The sequence below is a fragment of the Meles meles genome, chromosome 1 (genome assembly GCF_922984935.1).
Source record: "Meles meles chromosome 1, mMelMel3.1 paternal haplotype, whole genome shotgun sequence".
Taxonomy (NCBI): Eukaryota; Metazoa; Chordata; class Mammalia; order Carnivora; family Mustelidae; genus Meles; species Meles meles.
The window spans coordinates 180682675-180701977 of NC_060066.1; the positions used below are offsets into that span (position 1 = coordinate 180682675).

Here is a 19303-nt window from a genome sequence, read left to right on the forward strand (position 1 = left end):
AAATATATATAATGTACATATTAAAATAAAAATTTTGAAAATTAAAAAAAACAAAAAAATACTGAAAGATTAAAGTATTAAAAAAATCAAAACAACAAATACTATATATATAAAGCTGAAGGTCTGTAGTCATCTACGATCAGTAAACTTGATGTGAGCCAGTGTTCAAGCTGCTCTTTTGGGGGAGGGGCCACTAATTCTCAGGTGTACTTGCCCTAGTAGAAATTTGCCTTCAGTGCAAAGAGAGTCAAGGCTTGGTCTAAGCGGCTCAGATTCTACTATGTGGTGCTATTTTGCACCCTGAAGGCTTTCAGCACCAACGGGAGGTATGAAAATCCTGGCACCCTGATCTCTAGCCCCAGAACTGAAAGTTCATGCCCCCTTCACCAACTCTTTGGTGAGCCTCACAGAAAAGCCGTCAATCACTCTTGTCTCCCAAGTTTTCCTCGGAATTCTGAGCTCACCTGGCCTGTGTCTGAGTATTTTCATCTCAAGCACATGGGTGAGTTTCAAAACTCCATTTTTTTAAAAAGATTTATTTACTTATTTGAGAGAGAGAATGAGCACACAGAGGGAGAAGGAGAAGACTCCCCACTGAGCTGGGAGCTCCACGCAGAGCTCGATCCCAGGACCCTGAGATCCTGACCTGAACTGAAGGCAGACACTTAACTGACTGAGCCACCCAGGCACCCCTCAAAACTCCAGATTTTATGGACACCTGTAGCATGGACCAGTGTTCTTTCCCCCAGGGGAGGGCAGGGGTCCTCCCCTTCCTTCTCCCTTTTGCTGGATGGACTCCTGCCAGGAAAGTGGTCCCAGGATTGCACAGCGGTTCACAGTTTATGGCAACAAAGAGCAGAAAGCCAGCACCTAGACTCGCTGTTTTTAGCCGTTTTCCCAACTCTTGTGCCTGGGAACTCTGGAACTCTGCCACACTCAGACACCCCCACTCTTCTTGTGACCCCAGGGATCCCGACACCATGCTGTGGACCCTGGGATTCCACCCCACTTTGCCACCTGAGCACCTTTAGACAAGTGATGTACCCCACTGGAGCAGACTTCTGAAAAGTCCAATTTTGCTCTCCGCTGCTTATAATACTTTGCGGTAGCTTCCTTAAGCAGGCTCCCTTCCTTCAACCATATCCTGACATATCACCCTGGATTCAAGTCTCCCCATCTCCTACCTCCCCCAAAGTGGTCACTTTTCTGCTTGCAGAGTTACAGCATTTCTTTTCTCTGATCTTTGACTGATTTCTTAGGTACCCAGAATGATCTGGGACTATCTAGATGTATTCATGCAATCAAACGTAAGGTCCATCTTAACCCCACCCCCAACTCCTAAACTTTGTTATAAAGGATCAAGCATAATAACATGATTCCTTAGCTGACTATTGTGCCCCTCTTCCTCACTCTTATTCTCTAAAGCCTGCTTCAAGGCTAGAAGACATAGACCATAGGGCCCAGGGTAGCAGAGAAATAACAGCTCACACTTATTGAGTGCTTACTATGTTCTGGGCACAGTTAGAATTGTTTAATGCTCCTTAATCTTCACAAACTCTCTATGAGATAAATGCTCTTATTATCCCAAACTACAAATGAGGCAAATGAAGCTCAGAGAAGTTAAACCACCTGTCCAGGGTAGGTGTTCCTGGGTGGCTGTCAGTTAAGCGTCTGCCCTTCGTTCAGGTCATGACCCCAGAGTTCTGGAATCAAGCCCTGCACTGGGCTCCTTGCTCAGAGGGAGCCTGCTTCTCCATCTCCTCCTCATTTATGCTCTTTTGTTATCTCTGTCACTATCCGCTCTCTCTCTCTCTCAAATAAAATCTTAAAAAAAAAAAAAAAAAAATCATCTGTCCAGGGTCCTGTAGCTAGTAAATGGTAGAAGCAGATTTTAACCCATTCAGTCTGGGTCCAGGACGTATGTCCTTCCTTACTGCTATCCTTCACTGTGTATGTCAAGAGGGAAAGCACAGGGCTTCACATCATTTCCCTAAGCCATCCATGTGTGTCCAGGAGACTATACCGGAGTCTAGAAAAAGGACGCTCTCAGAAGAGCAGGGAACCACCACACATTTTAGCACCTAGACTCAGAAGAATAGGTAGACCCACGGAAGTCTGGACAAGAGGCTTGAGGGTTTCGTGTTCCTTGTTGTCCTGGACAGGGAGCCTGTGTCAGTGCCCTGATTCTGACAGAGCTGGTTATGTTCTGCAGGAATAGGGCCTGTCATGAGGAGGTGAGGTCAGAGCGTATAGATATGCCATGTCCAAAAAGAAATGCAAATGGAAAACAAGCCCCTGGGTTCCACATACACAATGGTTTCTAGCCAAACCGCACAGCCACAAAGACTAGTTCTCAACTCTCTCAGGAGAGTAATCTGCCTTCCTTTCTCAGCAACTTCCTGCTTGAAAACTGTCTCCCACCTTTCTGTTCCCTCCAGCCAACCTCCTGCCAGTCCAGCACACCAGTGCGTGCACACTCCAGGCCTGGTGACGAGGCACTGCTAAAGAAATCTACACAGAATGAACATGCTTTCTGAGAGCCAATCCCGTTCTGCAGGGACCCTGACTTGTGGCCCTGATGCGTATGGTTAGAAACAAGGTCTCAGTCCTTTCCTTCCCCATAACATATGGGGGAACACCTTTCTAACATCTCCCTCTAGACACCTCTCCAGGGAGTGGAGAAATAGAGGCCCTGCAAATACAAGTCCCAAACTCACAGTCCTCTGCTGCCTGCCTCTACTCCAGCAGGCGGACAGCCTTGTGCTTGTAGCCTCCTCCTCCTGCTGAGTGCCTTTGTGTTCTTATTGCCTCTGGTGACAGCACTCCACCCCTTAGCCCCAGTCTTCCCGCAGGGCAGCCATCTTCAGGATCCTTACCTTGGGGAATCTTTCTTTGTATACATGATTCATCATTATAATTTCACTGTCAAAGGAAACTGGGGACCGTCCAGGACTAAATAAGAAAGAAACAATTATGTTATTTTAGTGCCATGGAACTCTCAAGAAGAAAGATGACCATTCCCAGAGTCCCTGCCCTCCCACTGTCTGCAGCACCCACACACTCCCACCTTAAGAGTGCTGGGTTCTAGAGCCTTCTTTTTTCCTGAAGCTCTCAGCACACCTTGTTTAGCTCAAATGGTGCCATCTGGAAATAGGCTACTTTCCTATAAGAAGCCTGGCTTTCCACAAAGACCTCGGCCAGGGCCTGAAAAGGCCTAGAAAGGAGGAAAACACTCCTGAGTCTATTTGTGGCTTTCCTAGGATGACCTCCCCCGGAACAGGATTTTCTGGGTCTTCTTTGCTTTGGCCAGTGGTGTTTTGAGTATACCTCAGCATGTTCTAGGAATCGAATCAAATCAAACCACCACCAGAAAAACCAAAGGAAGACTGTGTATATATGTATCCTTTCCAAACAAACAAGCTGCAGCCAATGAGACCAACTTGGGCTCTGATCTGGGAGATAAATGAGGCCAATCCAGCCTGCACTGAGTTATTAGCCTGGGTCATCCAAATCTTCCTCTTTGGCCCATGTGCAGTTATATCTTCTTAAAGGATTTCAAAGTTTGAGCCATACAAATGAATGGATATTTGAGTCCTGCCACCAGTTTGGTGCCCCTGACACATGACCTGGGCTGAGCGAGGTTCAGAATTGTTCTCTGCTTTTCCTCCTTGGAGTGGGCCATGGTCTGCTTGCTGCATCCATACACATTACCAAGTATTTTAAGAGTAATATAGCAGGGATTTCCCTGATATACTATATCCCTCTCGGTCTCAAATGGGCTAAAAATGAACTATTTACCCTGTGGATTGCAGAGAGCACCAAGATTCAGGTGTTCCTCTGAGTGAGACAAAGAAAGGCACTGGGATCCACACTACACAAAAACTCACTTGTGTTTTTGATCCTTTGCACAGCAGTCCCCGTGATCATCTTCATCAGTCTCTGAACTTGAACCAGTCTTTGTGGTCTGGCTCAGCTTACTCCCTGATACTCAGAGTAGCAACATAACCCGAGGGGATTCTTTGTGGAAGGCCCTGTTCCTTTGGGCTCCCACTGCGAACATATTTGCCAATTAATTATTTTCCAGGGATTCTGGAAAGCTGAACTCAGTCATTAAAGCCAAGCCCATTTTAATTTTCACCCTCTTCCTTAACCTGGAATTTTGGCATTATTTTACCAGCTAATGTCAAAGAAAAGAGCTAATCAATTGAAGGAATTCACAGATAAATCAGCTGCTAAGCTTTGTTTGGTTTGATGAGCCCAGGTGATTCAGGGAATTGAGTGAGATTCCGATGGGCATTTCATTCTGCTTCTGAAAGCAGGCTTCTCCCCCAAGTCAGCCACAAGGGTGAACTTCAGCAGCCCCCTTCTTTGCTGGCTTAGCTCCTGTGCCCTGGGGCTATGGGTTCCACAGTCAGGTACTATCAGAATGGACGATCCTATCACTTTCCTTTTACTAAATGGAGCTTAAGTGTATTTCCACTGCTAACTACATTCTAGGAGAAAAGAGAGGGACCTCTTGGCAGCATCATCAGGCAACTTGAGCACCACTGGCCTTGGCTCATTTGAGCGAAGCCCCGGGTTGGCAACCTACGGCCCTCAGACCAAACCTGGCCCACTGCCTGTCTTCGTTAATAAAGTTTACAGAAAGGCTGTGGATGCTTTCACACTACAACAGCAGAGTTAAGTAGTTGCCCCAGAGACTGTGTGGCATCCAAAGCCTAAATTCTTTGCTCTCTTGTCCTTTATAAATGTTTGCCTATTCCTTTGCTGTGCACATAAGCTGGGCTCCACAGGCCCTAGGGCAACAGGCAGAGAGTAGCCCTCACCTGAGGCTGCGAGAGCGGGGCCGCATGGCTGGGGACTGACGTCCCTCCTCATCTGGAACACTCTCTGTGCTGAAATGCTTCGTCAAAAAGTGCAGCTCATCAGCTGTGGGCTGGAAGGGCAACTGGTGGAGTTTCTCCTGGGAGGAACATGATGACTAGAGAGAAAAACAACAAGCAGCATTACAGACATGTCTAAGGGCAGTCCAGGCACAGAGAGGACTTGCTAGTCAATGTAAACCCACAGGGAACCCAAAGCAGCCCTTCTTTGCCTTGACCTTTTAGCCTCCATTGTGCACGATTCCCCTCTCTACTCCTTCCGAGCCTTCAGTCCTGAGGAAGCCAAGATACTAGGAGCCTTCATGAGTCTGGCAGGCAGTTGGACCCAGGCATTCACAAGGTGTGGGAGCTCCATAACTACCTAGGGAACCTCTTTGGGAGGCAAAAGGCTGATTCTTCTGCATGGATGCTCTGCCCTCAGTGAAGCTTTTGGCTAGTTGGAATGGCAAGTAATTAATAAATCATGCTTCCTGGCTTCGGAATTGTCCCAGGTATACCCAGCCTACAAATGAATCCCTATAAGTTTTCCATTCCACAGTGTTGGGAGAACTCAGTAATGTTTCCTTTCAGCTGTTACCCAAAGGACAACTGGCATGGCTGAGGCTAGGCAGGCTGTGGCCAGACTCTAAGGACACAAGTAGGCAAGAAAATCTGGCAGGGAAGAAAATTACTTTTAGATCTGGAACCCAAAGGTTAGACCTGACCTGAAAATGACGAAGAATTCCAAACATGGCCCAATGACTGAGATTGCAGACAATGAGCCCACTGCCAACCACAAGAGACCACGTGAGGGAGCGAGTCATGCTCCTGCAAGTATCCCACAGACACAGCAGCCGCGAGGATAGCCCAGTACAGCACTAGAATCAGCGAGGGGCCCCTTTCCTGACAAGACTGGCTAAGAGAGCAGGCAGGTCTAACCTCACTAGCTTAGCTTCTGTTCATCAACTGATGAAGAATCTGGGGCTTAAATGTGTGGCACCACACAAAGAAAACTCTCTTGCCACAAGTAAATCTCAATACCAAGTGAGAAATCAAAATTTTGGGGGGTGCAAACAGCACAGGCTCTGTCATGGAATATTATAACACGTGAGGCTGTGAACAGTTCAGAGCAGGTCTCCACAGGGCTCTGTCTTGGCCACATTTTGGGAAATGATGTGCACAGAAGCTGTAAAAAGTATCTTCACTCAACTGCCATGGACAGGAAGTAAAATTGGTATTTTAAAGTATCAAAATAAAATAAGCAGCAGCTATGGGTTCAGTCTATTAAAATTTACTGAACAGGTATATGATATATATATATATATATATATATATACACACACACATACATCTTGCCTTAGGTCTAAAAAGGTCACCTGTCTGGGTAAAGGATTATAGGGAAAGTTAGATATGAAGCCTAACTGCTGCTAAAAGACCAATGAGATCTTTGGGTTAATTTATGAGTTATATCCAAGTCAAGGGAGGAAATGATACTCCTTCTATCTGCTTGGGAGTCACAAATGTCAACAAGCTGCCCTGGGAAGACCTGAAGAATGGTGGAGGACATGGGGAACAGGCCACCCAGCCTGCTGCCCGACTCAGCCTGCAAAGCCTACAGTACTTACTATCGTCCTTTATGGTCCTTTACAGAATGACTTTGCCCACCTTGTCATCCTGGCTTCAATTAAAACTTGCTTAATGAGCAAGACTCAGATTATGGTCAGTTGTGCATAGCAGCAATTAGGACATCTGTTGTGTTTTAGGCTAAAACCTCCTCTAAAAAAACATGATGAGAAGTTTTAGAGACAGGCCCAACTTTTTGCTGATACACATCAAACCTGAATACCAAAACAATCATCCTTCCCTTCTTTTTTGAAAGGAAAAGGTGAAAGAGGAGAAAGAGGGTCCACCAGGCCTTCAGGACATGGGAGGGGTTATCTGCTCTTGGTCGCAGTTCTAGAAGCAAGCTGAGGGAAGTGGGGGAATCATGCTTAGGTTCCTCCACGTCTGGCAAAGCAAAAGTCCATCCTCAAACCCCCCTCTGACTCCACTTGGAAAAATTATGCCCAGAGAGCATGCTGGTTAGTCCTTCCCAAAGGTGTTTAACGTTTATATCTGGCTATGGCTGTTAAGGGCCACCACTGCCCCACTCAGACTCATCTCCAAACAATCTCTCTGAGTTTAAACTGACTTTGGAAGAAAAACTGAGAACCACTTTGCAATCCTGTAGGATAGGCAGCGGTAATCTGTCGGGAGGTAGTTCCTCGGGGTAAGATCCAACTACTTACTGAGACAGTAGAGCTAGGAGTGTTGGTTCCATAGCCTGAAGAAGGCAAAGAGGCCAAAGACCAGCGTCGTCCATCATTCCTATGTAAGATTAAGAATATTAGGCAGTTTCTATAGGACCCCGCCCTGAGCCCTGGACCTGCCTATCTTTCCATCAGCACTGTTTTGGGCAGTTGGTTCACTGATAGACTCTTCCTTGTCTCTAGACAGTACTGCTTGGTCTAGTACAGGCTTTCACGTCTTTCTCCTCCATGAGGGCTATGGTGGTATGTTTTCCACTGCAAAGACAAACATATCTAACTAAAAAGGAGTCTGTGCCTTTGAAAAAGAACATCTGTTACACAATACTGTGGTTCTGAAATAAAAATCCTCATAATCTCAATGCAGTCACATTTATTTATTTATTTATGCACCGTGTTCACTTTTAGAGAAGCCATGACAGAGGATTCCAGCTAAAGGCACCACCGCAGGGACAGAGGAGCCACTGAAATGCAGCTATTCCTTTTTTTGAAGGCCCTTTGTCTTTGTCTTTCCCGGGTCACTGCACTGACAAGGAAGAAGTGGCCCACAATCTGGGTCTGGTATGAATCAATCATTGGCAAACAGGCCCAGGTTACTTAAGATCCACCAGAAACCAGAAAACCAGTCTCTGAGAATGTTTGTGAAGAGTGGCAGTAACCTCATGAAGAAAGAGCCAGCGGCAGTATCTAAGATTTTGGAGCTAGGTTTCCTGCTGCTCTTGCGAGGACTCACCCCAAAATTCCTATCACAGAGGACAAGCTATTTGCTTTGTTGTGGAGGAGAAAGATCAAGCAGGTACCTGGTGTGAAGCTTTTATTACGTGGACAAGTGATTCTTTCCTGGACTATGGGATGTGCTGTCACCCAAGTGTTTTTTCTTGTGAAGCTCAGGGGCCCAGCCTGCTCTAGTTGAAGCTGGGGAAAACTTCCTTACTACTACTGCAGAACTTTAGAACATTAGCAATGGAGGACCTTTAGAATTTAAATACCCTCAATCTTCAGAGAAAACACGCGACCCAGGGATTTAGTCCGGGCTTCACAGTTAAGGGAGGTGGAAAGAGGCAGGGAGAGGAAGGAGAAAAAGAGGACGCCATCTTGCCAGGGCTTCCCCTTTCAAAACACTCCTCCCCATACCCACCAATACTGAGCAGCTTTTCCTACTAGAATCTGCAAGGGGAGAGCCCAGGGTTCCATGCTACATGCATCTGGTTCAAACTTCATGCCACCCAGGCAGCTAGCTCTGCTGGAACCTAGTCTCTGAGGCAAAGAAATGTCCAGGAGGGTGTTCAAACATGATGCTCTCTCTGACCTCTTTTGTTGGGTCCTGGGAGCTCTATACGAGAAAGCAAGTCAATTCCAGGAAAACAGAGCTCGGCAAAGATAGCACTAGTCTAACTCAGGGAGGAATTTCCCAAACCCTTGTCACATAGACCTTTTCACAAGTCATCTTTCCTTCTTTAAAAAGAAATGGAAATCAGCTGCAGGGCAGCCATTTTTCTGTAATCTGAAGAGCAAGGGCTACCGCAGTCAGAAAGAAATGCCTCTCCAGGATGCCTCCATTTCCTCCGCCTGGTCATCTCACTGGGTGACTGAGGAAATTTGTGGGAATGAGGGGGACTTGTCCCCAGGCTCAGAAACTTGGAACTATCAGCATTTCCTGCCTCTAAGTATACGAGCTCTGAGCCTTGGTTCCAGCAGGGGTTCCCTTAGGGCCTCTTCACTAGATATGAAAGGCCAAATGTTCATATCCACAGTCAGAGAAGACTTGGCACAACCAGTTCTCACCAAGCACAACATCACAAACCATATTATCTGGCCATGCATAGCAGTTTCCCAGCCCCTCTCCCCATCATGTCCACTATTACCTGTCTGCTCTGTGGCCATGGCTGTAGTGAAAAGACATATATTATAGTGAGAATCAAATGGAACCAGAAAGACTGATCTGTTTGACCCCTGGCATTTGGTCATGCTTGGCAGGGGCACTTTCTGCTTAGGAATGTGTGTATGTTTGAGGTGAAATGCAGGATTGATGGATCTATCCTTAGCAATTCCTTAAATGTTTTGCTTTGTGTGATATCCCAAACCCATGTGATCCTGTAAGGTTCAAACCTGACCTCAGTAACCTAGCAAACACAATTCCTGAGTACTCTGGCAGGGCTGAAGTCCTCTTCCCCACCCCTACCAATACCTAACTGCTTTTCCTACTATGTCCTATTAAGAGGACAGCCCAGAGTTCCATGTTCCACACACATGACTCAAACTTCATGCCATGCAGCACAGTCCTGTTTGGATCGTAACACTGGGCCCTGAAACCCCCCTAGCTGATCTTATTCCTAAAGCCCTGATAATGAGGCAGACACAAGGGCACAAATGGAACATGCTATTCCATCTGTCTACAATGGCCTACACTCGTGTCCTCCCTTTCAACATGGCAGGCTCACTCTTATCCTTCAGGTCCTAACTTAAAAGTCAATCCCCTTCAGGGAGGCCTTACATGACCGCCTGGTACAGATCCTCCAGCCCCATTCCCTTCCTACACTCTCATGCAGCCTCACATTCTTTCACTTCCTGGTGCTTACCACAGTTTACAACTATAAGTGCTTGCCTATTCATTATTCTTCCCCATCACTCATTCAACCAAAATGCAATGATTAAGCGCTTGTTATACACCAGGGGACACAGCTGTCAAATACTACGGAATCTCTATTAAAGGCATTTTTATTCTGGTTGAGGAGTAAGAGTAAAACCTTGGGTCTCCCTGGGATGAGAGGCCATTTTCTCATTGATCATGCCAGGATACCTCAGGAAACCAGGGACTTGTGCTTAGGATTATAAAAATAAATCCACTTCTTGTATGTACTTGCCCATTCAAACGTCTAAAGGCAAATACCTAGGGCATCTGGAAAGCAAAATTTGAACAAGATGGGGAAAGCAGGAAAGGAATGTTGATGTCTAACAGCCCAAGGCAGCACCTTAAAGGAGGAAGCTAACATTTAACTGACATTCATGCAGATGCCACACACAAATTACTCACAGGGTTTTCTATCAACTTACCTACGGGCAGGAACAAAGGAAAAGTGAGCAGGTGCATTTGGAGAGAAATTCCGGGGGCTATCCAAAGGACTGTTACCTGTGGGTGGGGAAAGGAAAAGAAACCCTCTGTGAAGTCTGTTTCTGAGGAGGACTGAGGCGACCTTTAGGGAAGTATTCTCCCCTGAGCACTGGCAATTAGCACTCAGATGGTTATGTTTTCAGGCCCACCATCAGTTCAACAATTCTCTCTTTGTAAAAGTTTGGTAGCCCATAGGTTTCTCCCTTGTTCCCAAGTTGCCTGTAACCATCTATGTCTCTCAGACATCCATTCTAGTTACAGCAGCAACTTGCCAATTTCCTGCCTTCCTCGGAACTTCTTAGGCTCCAATCTGCTTAGTCAGGTTAACCCAACTTTCCAAAGGCTTGAAGAATTCATTTGGTGCAGATGCTTAAACATTTCTTGAAAGGCAACAGGACTTCTTCCTGATCTAAAAGTCTTTTGGACATATATCTCCGCACACTGCATCCAAGGCTAACCCAGAAATATGCATGTGTAAGAGAAACTCAAGTTCTCCGGTGGGGACTTAGGATAGCAGCATTCCTTAAAAGAGACCAAACACAAGTCCCCCAAGTCTGCAAACAAGCCCAACCTCCTCATGGTATAGGAATTACCTCCATTCCCTTATTAGTTTTCACATGTTCCCTGTAACTTGCTAATGTACAGTACAGAAGGTTCGAATAAAACTTTGCTTACCTTTGCACTAGTCACAATAGTTCTTGAACCTAAGACTGCCATACTTCTCTGGCCTAACTTCCAGCTGGGGGTTAGTATTCAAAAGCTCCTAGCTGGCAGAACTGTCAATGTGTCTCTACCCAAAGGGCCATGTCAAAGTAAGCCCCATACTACATGATGTGCTGACCTCTCTGCCAATCTCTGTCCACCTCCCCACTTCTCTACTCACTTTCCCACACAGCACCTCTGAATCAGTTATATAAAGCCATTCTGAGGGCGCCTGGTTGGCTCAGGCAGTGGACTGTGCAACTCTTGATCTCAGGGTTATGGGTTCAGGCCCCAGGCTGGGCATACAGATTACTTAAAAATAAAATATTTTAAAAATAAAAATAAATAAATAAAGACACTATGGGAAAGCTAATTAGGAGGAGGCATTTTCAGCTTCCACTTATCCCGTTGACTGGAAGCCTCTGTGAGGTGCACAGCCTTATGTACTAGGTCTGCTCTCAACCTTGCACCAACTCTGGGTTTCCCACGCTCTGTGTCTAGGATTATCTCTTAGGATCTATTCTTACCTCCTGGCCAGCACAGGCTATGAGGGTGTGAGAGAAATGATCCGCAGTAATTGTTTCCTTAGCCAGGCCTTAATAAGTATCAGGCCTCCTCAGAATTATCAAAGCCTTTAAAAAAAATTCTATTCTTTTAAAGTAATGTCACTCCAAAATTAACAAATATCCTCAGCTTGATCCTTGAGTGTAAAGCTAAATGCCCTTTGTTGGTTCCCCAAACTCCTCAGCTAAAGCCTCAAAGAAATCCCTAAACATGGGTATCCTACAAATAATGACTGCCCGTCCAAGGACCAGGTGCAGTGCTGGTTATGGGATAGAACACAAAGAATCTTTCAGGTGCTAACAGTAATGCTAGGGATTCAAAAAACATACATATGTCAAAAATAACTAACACCAAGAGGAAAAAAATCCCTGCAAATCATCACCATCATCATCATCATCATCATCACCACCACCACCACCATCATCATCATCAGAGCATCACTAAGATAGGAGATGACTTCAAGCAGCCTAATAATCCTTAAAGGAGGAGATAGTGAGGCATACAGAAAACACAGTTGAAGAAATGATATCCAAGAATCTCCAAGAACCCTCAGCATGAGAAAGATGAAGAAAACTACACCAAAACGCATTATAATCAAATTGTTCAAAACACATGATAAAAATAAAAATCTTAAAAACAGTTGGGTGGTAGGTGGGAAAGACATATACAGAGAAACAAAGATACGGACTCTAGCAGATTTTTTATTAAAAACAATGTAAGAGTATCTTCAATAACAGAGCAATATCTTCAAATTATGAAAAGAAAAACCCTACCAAACAAGAGTCTATACCCAGCTACTGTGTAATAAAGAATTTGATGGCTTTTGTCTCAGTTCCTAGGAAGGAGCCTCGTAATGTTGGAATTTCCCAAGTGACAGAAGTGTCTTTGATATTCATGGTGGGGCCTGATACTTTATGCAAATGAGATGACTCAGGATGGTGGCTGGTCAATCTAGAAAGACCAACCATGTGGTTAGAGGGTCAGTGCTCTAAGCCATTTGATAACAGTTTGACCTCCAGGGAATGGAAGAGGGGGCTAAAGACTGAGTTTAATCACATATTCAATGAGTCCATCAATCACACCTACATAATGAACATTCTGGATACCAAAACTTCAGTGAACTTCCTGGCTATTACTCTGTATATTGCTACATATCAATATGCTGGGAGGAGGGCAGATCCAGATATCATGGGGAGAAGACACCAAAAACATCACATGTGGGGCCATCCCAGACTACAATTTATGAGTCCCTTTTATGGGCTGGTTCTGATTTATATTCTTTTTGCTATAATAAAACTCTATTTGTAAGTATAACACTTTCCTGAGTTCTATGAGTCATTCTACTGAAATACTAAACCTGAAGAGGTAGCGGGAACCTTTGAATTTACATTCAGTTGGTCAGAATTATGGGTAGCCTCGTAACCCCAAGCTTGCAGTTGGGTGTCTCAAGTAATGACAATTTTGTGGAGGACTATGTCCAAAACCAAATCCAGATATGGCTTAATTCTGCGTAATTAGTGTTAAAAGTCATTGCACCAGTAAAAATATTTTTAAAACCAAGGTGAAATAAATATCTTCTCAGATTTAAAAAAAAAAAAAATCCTCAAGAACAGTAGACTGCACTGTAATTAAAAAAAAAAAAAAAAGTCCTTTAGGCAGAAAAAGATACCAAGTTAAAATATGGATCAACACAAAAGAATGAAGAGAAGTAGAAAAGTTAACTATATGGGAAAACAAAGATTTTTTTTTGTTATTTAAATATCTTTAAGAATAACAAATATTTAAACAAAAATAATAATAAAGTGGTGTGGTATTTACAACATGTGAGAATAAGAAGTCTGAAACCAGCATCAGGTTGTAAGAGGAGAAATGGAATAGTGTTATTCTTATACTATCTGTGAAGAGGTATAATATATATATTGCACATGTCAATGCAACTACTAGGTAACAGTTATAGCTCATAAGCCAGGAAAGGATATAAAGTGGAATAAAAACCATTCAGCCCCAAATAAAGCAGAAAAAGAGAAAAAGAAGAAAAAAACAGATGGAACAATTATAACACAAATAGGAAGATGACAGTTTTAAACCAAACCGTATCAACAACAGTAAATATAAATCGTCTACAAGCCCCAAATAAAAGGCATAGATTGTCAGATTGGATTAAAAAGACCCTATTAAGGAAACTGAAGCTATATTGTAACTCCTGAAAAAAGAAAACATCAGTTTCATGTGTCATTCTGATAAATTCTATCAAGCTTTTAAAGAAAAACTGGTACCTCTGCAATTTCTTCCAATAGAAGGGGAAAGAACACTTCCTAAACTCATTGTATAAGGCCAGTATTACCCTAATACAGATATCAGAGAAGAACATTAGAAGGAATGAAAACTATAGACCAGTGTCTCTTATGGATATATTCGTAAAATTCTCAACAAGACGTTAGAAATATAAAATTTTACAATGCATAAAAAACTACATCCACAATCAAGTGCAATTTACTCCAGGTATGCAGGATTGATCAGACATTTGAAAATCAATTAATATAATCCACAACCACAACAGACTAAAGAGAAAGAACCACATAATTGCATGAATTGATTCTGAAAAGGTATTTGACAAAATCTAAAACCCATTCATGATAAAACTCTCAGCAAACTAGGAATAGAGAGGAACTTCCTCAACTTGACCAAGAACATCTACAGAAGACATACTAATAAGTCAATTGCTTTGCTTTATACCAACAATGAACAATTGGTACTTGAAATTAGAAATAATACACAAGGGGCGCCTGGGTGACACAGCTGGTTAAGCATCTGATTTTGGCTCAGCTCATGACCTCAGAGTTCTGGGATCCAACCCTGTGTCAGGCCTTCTGCTCAGCGGGGTGTCTGTTTGTTCCTCTGCCCCCAGCTCTGCTCGTGCTCTTTATCTCTCTCTCTCTCAAAAAAAAAAAAACAAAACAAAAACCAAAAAACAACCCCATCTTTTAAAAAAATACACAATACAATTAACTTTAACATAAAAATGAAGTATGTATAAATCTAACAAAATATATACACTATATTCTGCAAACTATAATAATTAAAGAAATCGAAGATCTAAATAAATGAAGTACTGCGTGTTCATGGATTGGAAGATTCAATATTGCTAAGATGTCAATTATTCCCAACTTGATCTACAGATTCAATGCAATTTCAATCAGAATCTCAGCAAGCTCATCTGTGGATACTGAAAAATGGATTCTAATGTTTATACGGAAAGGTAAAATAACCAGAAAAGTAACACAATACTGAAGAACAAACTTGGAGGACTGACATTATGTGACTTTAAAACTCATTATAAAACTCAACATCACTAGTCATCAGAGAAATGCAAATCAAAACCACAATGAGATATCACCTCACACCAGTCAGAATGGCTAAAATTAACAACACAAGAAACAACAGGTGTTGGCAAGGAGGTGGAGGAAAAAAAACCCAAACAAACCGTCATGCACTGTTGGTGGGAATGCAAACTGGTACAGCCACTGGAAAAGAGTATGGAGGTTCCTCAAAAAATTAAAAATAGAATTACCATAATCCAGCAATCCCACTACTGAGTACTTACCTAAAGAATATGAAAACACTAATTTGAAAAGATATATGAACCTCTCTCTGTTTGTTGTAGCATTATTTACAATAGCCAGAATATGGAGGCAACCCAAGCACCGTCCACTAAGACATGAATGGATAAAGATGAGGTATAAACAATGGAATATTATTCAGCCATAAAAAGGGGAAAGAAATCTTCCCATTAGCAACAATATGAATGGATCTAGGGGGTATAATGCTAGATGAAATAATCAGAGAAAAATACCATATAATTTCACTCATATGAGGAAATTAAGATATAAACAAAGAAAAACAGAGACAAACAAAAAAAGAGACTCTTAAATACAGAGAATACACGGGTGGTTACCAGGGGTGGGGGGAGGTGAGTGGGATGATGGGTGAAACAGGTGAAGGGGATTGAAGAGAACACTTATTGTGATGAATACTGAGTAAGGTATAGAATTACTGAATCACTATATTATATACCTGAAACTAATATGACACTATATGTTAATTATACTGGAATTTTAAAAAAACTCACTAAAAAGTTACAGTGAGCAAGACAATGTGATATTGGTAAAAGAACAGACATAGAGATAAATAAAACGGAACAGAGCATTCAGAAACAGACAAACTCAACTGTAGTCAATTGATACATGACAAGAGAACACAGGCAGTTTGAAGGAGAAAGGACAGTCTCTTCAATGAATGGTTCTGGAACAATTGATCATCTATATGCAGAAAAAGGGCATCTAGACACAACCTTTCACAAAAATTAACTCAACATTGATAATGTAAATGATCCTAATGTAACATCTGCCTCAATGTAAAACACAAAACTTCTAGAAGATAATATAGGAGAAAATCAAGGTGATGTTGGCTTTGGTGATAACTGTTAAGATATGAAACCAAAAGCACAATCAATGGGGGAAAAAAAAGTGGACTGCATGAAAAGTAAAAACTTCTGCTCTACAAGAGACATTATTAAGAGAGGGGCACCTGGGTGGCTCAGTCTGTTAAGTGTCTGCCTTCAGCTTAGGTCATGATCAGCTTCTCCCTCTCCCTCTGCTGCTGCGTCTAACAAATAAACAAAATCTTTAAAAAAATAAAAACAAAAACCAAGCAAAAACCACACTGCTGGCAGTATGCCAAGTGAAACAGCAGCCTAATGAAAGAACTCCAAATGGCCAAAGCTAGAACAATTTGGAACAAAATGAAGTATTAATAGATTACAAATATTTATATATTACACTATATTCTAATGCTATAAAAGTTATACTATGAAATAAATGTCTATGGATCATATTGTTTATGACATAAATGATTAAACAAATTTATAAATGGGGGAAGAGACAAACTGATAGGATATAGAACACGTGAAAAACACTATCAACCAACTTGACCTAATTAACACTTAACAGAAAAAAAGCAGAATATACGTTCTTTTCAAGTGAACGTGGAACATTTACTAAGAATAATCATATTCTGGGCCATAAAACAATATTCAACAAACTTCAAAGAATTCCAGACAAATATGATATTGATTAAAAATCAGTAACAGAAAAAAAAAATCAGTAACAGAAAGATCTCAGGAAAATCTCCAAATCTGTGGAAACTAAACAACACACTTCTGAATAACTGAAAGAAATCAAAAAGGAAATAGAAAAATACTTTAAACTAAACAAAAATTAAAACCTAACATCTGAAACCACTACAACAGTTCTTACAGGGAAAACTGTATCACTAAACACTTATATTAAAAAAGAAGGACTAAATTCAGTGACCTAAATTTCTATCTTAAATTAGAAAAAAGAAAGCAAATGAAACTCAGAATAAAGGAAATCACAAAGATCATAGGAGAAACTAATAAAAAAAATACAACAGAGAAAATTAACAAAACCATACACAGATTTTAGATTAATAAACTACAGACAGACTAGGAAAGAGAGAAAGAAAACACAAATTACCAACATCAAGAAAGAGAGGTGATATCCTACAGATTCTAGAGATATCAAAATAATAAGGCAATATTATGAACAACTTTATGTATATTTATTCATTATGAATAAATGAACAATATTATGAACATTGTCAACTGGCAACTTAAATGAAACTGAAAATTGAAAATTTTCTTCAAGATGCAAACTACCAAGGCTCATTCACAGATAAATAGGTTACCTGAATACACCTGTATTCTGTATTACAGAAATTAAATTTATTATTTAAAACATATACATAAAGACAATTCCAGGCCCCTTAACTTCACTGGACAAGTCTACCAAACATTCAAGGAAATGTTTGTACATAAATTCTTCCAGAAAACTGATTCTTCCCAACTCATTCTATGAAGTCAGCATTACCCTGATTCCAAAATCAGCCAAAGATGAATGTATATACATACATTCTTAATGAAACTTCAGCAAATCAAATCCAACAATTATAAAAAGAATAATACATTATGACCAAGTAGATTTATCCCAGGAATACAAGTTGGTTAAAATCTGAAAAATCAATACAACCTATCATTATAATAGGCTGACAAAAACTACATGATCATCCCAGTAGACATAGAAAAATCATTTGTCAAAAATCCAACAACCATTTTTCTTTCTTTCTTTTTTCTTTTTTAAAAGATTTTATTTATTTATTTGACAGAGAGAGAGTAGGCAGAGAGGCAGGCAGAGAGAGTGAGAGGGAAGCAGGCTCCCTGCCGAGCAGAGAGCCCAATGCGGGACTCGATCCCAGGACCCTGAGATCATGACCTGAGCCGAAGGCAGCGGCTTAAACCACTGAGCCACCCAGGCGCCCCCCAACAACCATTTTTCAAACATTTATGTATGTATGTAGGTATGTATGTAATCTCTACATCCAATGTGGGGCTTGAACTCATGACTCCAAGATCAAGAGTTGCATGTTCTACTAACTGAGCTAGCCAGGCATCCCCCAACAACCATTTTCGATAAAACCTTTCACCAAACCAGGGATAGAAGGAAACAAACATTCTTAAATGAATAAAGGGCATCGGTGATAAAGTATAGCTAACACCAGACTTTAATGGTTATGACACAATGCTTTAAGATCAGAAACAAGAGCAGGATGTCTATGCTCACCATTTGTATTCAAATTTGTACTGGAGGATCTAGTAAGTGAAATAAGAAAATAAAGAGAAATAAAAACCATCTAGGTCAGAAAGGGAGAAATATTTGTTTTAAAGTATAATATTTATATTAATGTATTTTTATAATAGATTTACATTTATATAAAGTATTTATTATATTTCTTAGAAAATCCGACAGAATCTACAATAAAGCTACTTAAATGAGTTTAAAGCAAGGACAATACACAAAAATCTATTATATTTCTGTATGCTAGCAATAATCAGAAATTGAAAATAAAAATACCACTTATTGCATAAAAACATGAATATTTAGGGGAAGATCTGATAAAAGATGCACAAGAGGGACACAAAACATTGTTAAGAGGATATTAAGAGGTACAAACTTCCAGTTACAATATAAGTAAGTCATGGACGCCTGGGTAGCTCGGTCGTTAAGCACCTGCCTTAGGCTCAGGTCACGATCCCAGGGTCCTAGGATCGAGTCCTACATCAGGCTCCCTGCTCAGCGGGGAGCCTACTTCTCCCACTCCTACTCCCCCTGCTTGTGGTCCGCACCCACCCCCGTCAAATAAATAAATAAGATCTTTTTTTTTTTTTTAAGATTTTATTCATTTATTTGGCAGACCAAGGTCACAAGTAGGCAGAGAGGCTGGCAGAGAGAGAGGAGGAAGCAGGCTCCCTGCTGAGCAGAGAGCCCGATGTGGGGCTTGATCCCAGGACCCTGAGATCATAACCTGAGCTGAAGGCAGAGGCTTAACCTACTGAGCCACCCAGGTGACCCAATAAATAAAATCTTTTAAAAATATATATATAAATAAGTCATTGAGATGAAAAGTACAGCATAGTGAATATAGTCAACGGAGACAGATGGTGACTTCACTTATCATGGTGAGCACTAATGCACAAAAGTGTTGAATCACTATGTTTTACATCTGAAACTAAACAAACATTGTATGCAACTATACTTCAATAATAAATTTAAAATTTTTTTCAATAAAAATTTAAAGTATTTTTAAAAACATTGTTAAGAGAAATTAATGATGGCCTACAT

At 41.5% G+C, this 19303-nt stretch overlaps 1 protein-coding gene across 11 annotated transcripts in view; it reads right to left on the bottom strand.

The window, feature by feature from the left end:
* MAST2 (microtubule associated serine/threonine kinase 2) overlaps positions 1-19303 on the bottom strand; it is a 205928-nt gene that overhangs the window by 25952 nt on the left and 160673 nt on the right. For 7 of the 11 annotated variants that reach the window (XM_046010796.1, XM_046010767.1, XM_046010814.1 and 4 more), the window contains 5 exons: positions 10223-10298; positions 9034-9054; positions 7151-7229; positions 4827-4981; positions 2877-2952 (listed from right to left, as the gene is read on the bottom strand). In XM_046010796.1, the coding sequence (XP_045866752.1) occupies positions 2877-2952; positions 4827-4981; positions 7151-7229; positions 9034-9054; positions 10223-10298 (407 nt within the window). The remainder of the gene's footprint in view (positions 1-2876; positions 2953-4826; positions 4982-7150; positions 7230-9033; positions 9055-10222; positions 10299-19303) is intronic. The other 4 variants (XM_046010828.1, XM_046010819.1, XM_046010806.1 and 1 more) reach the window with 1 other exon arrangement.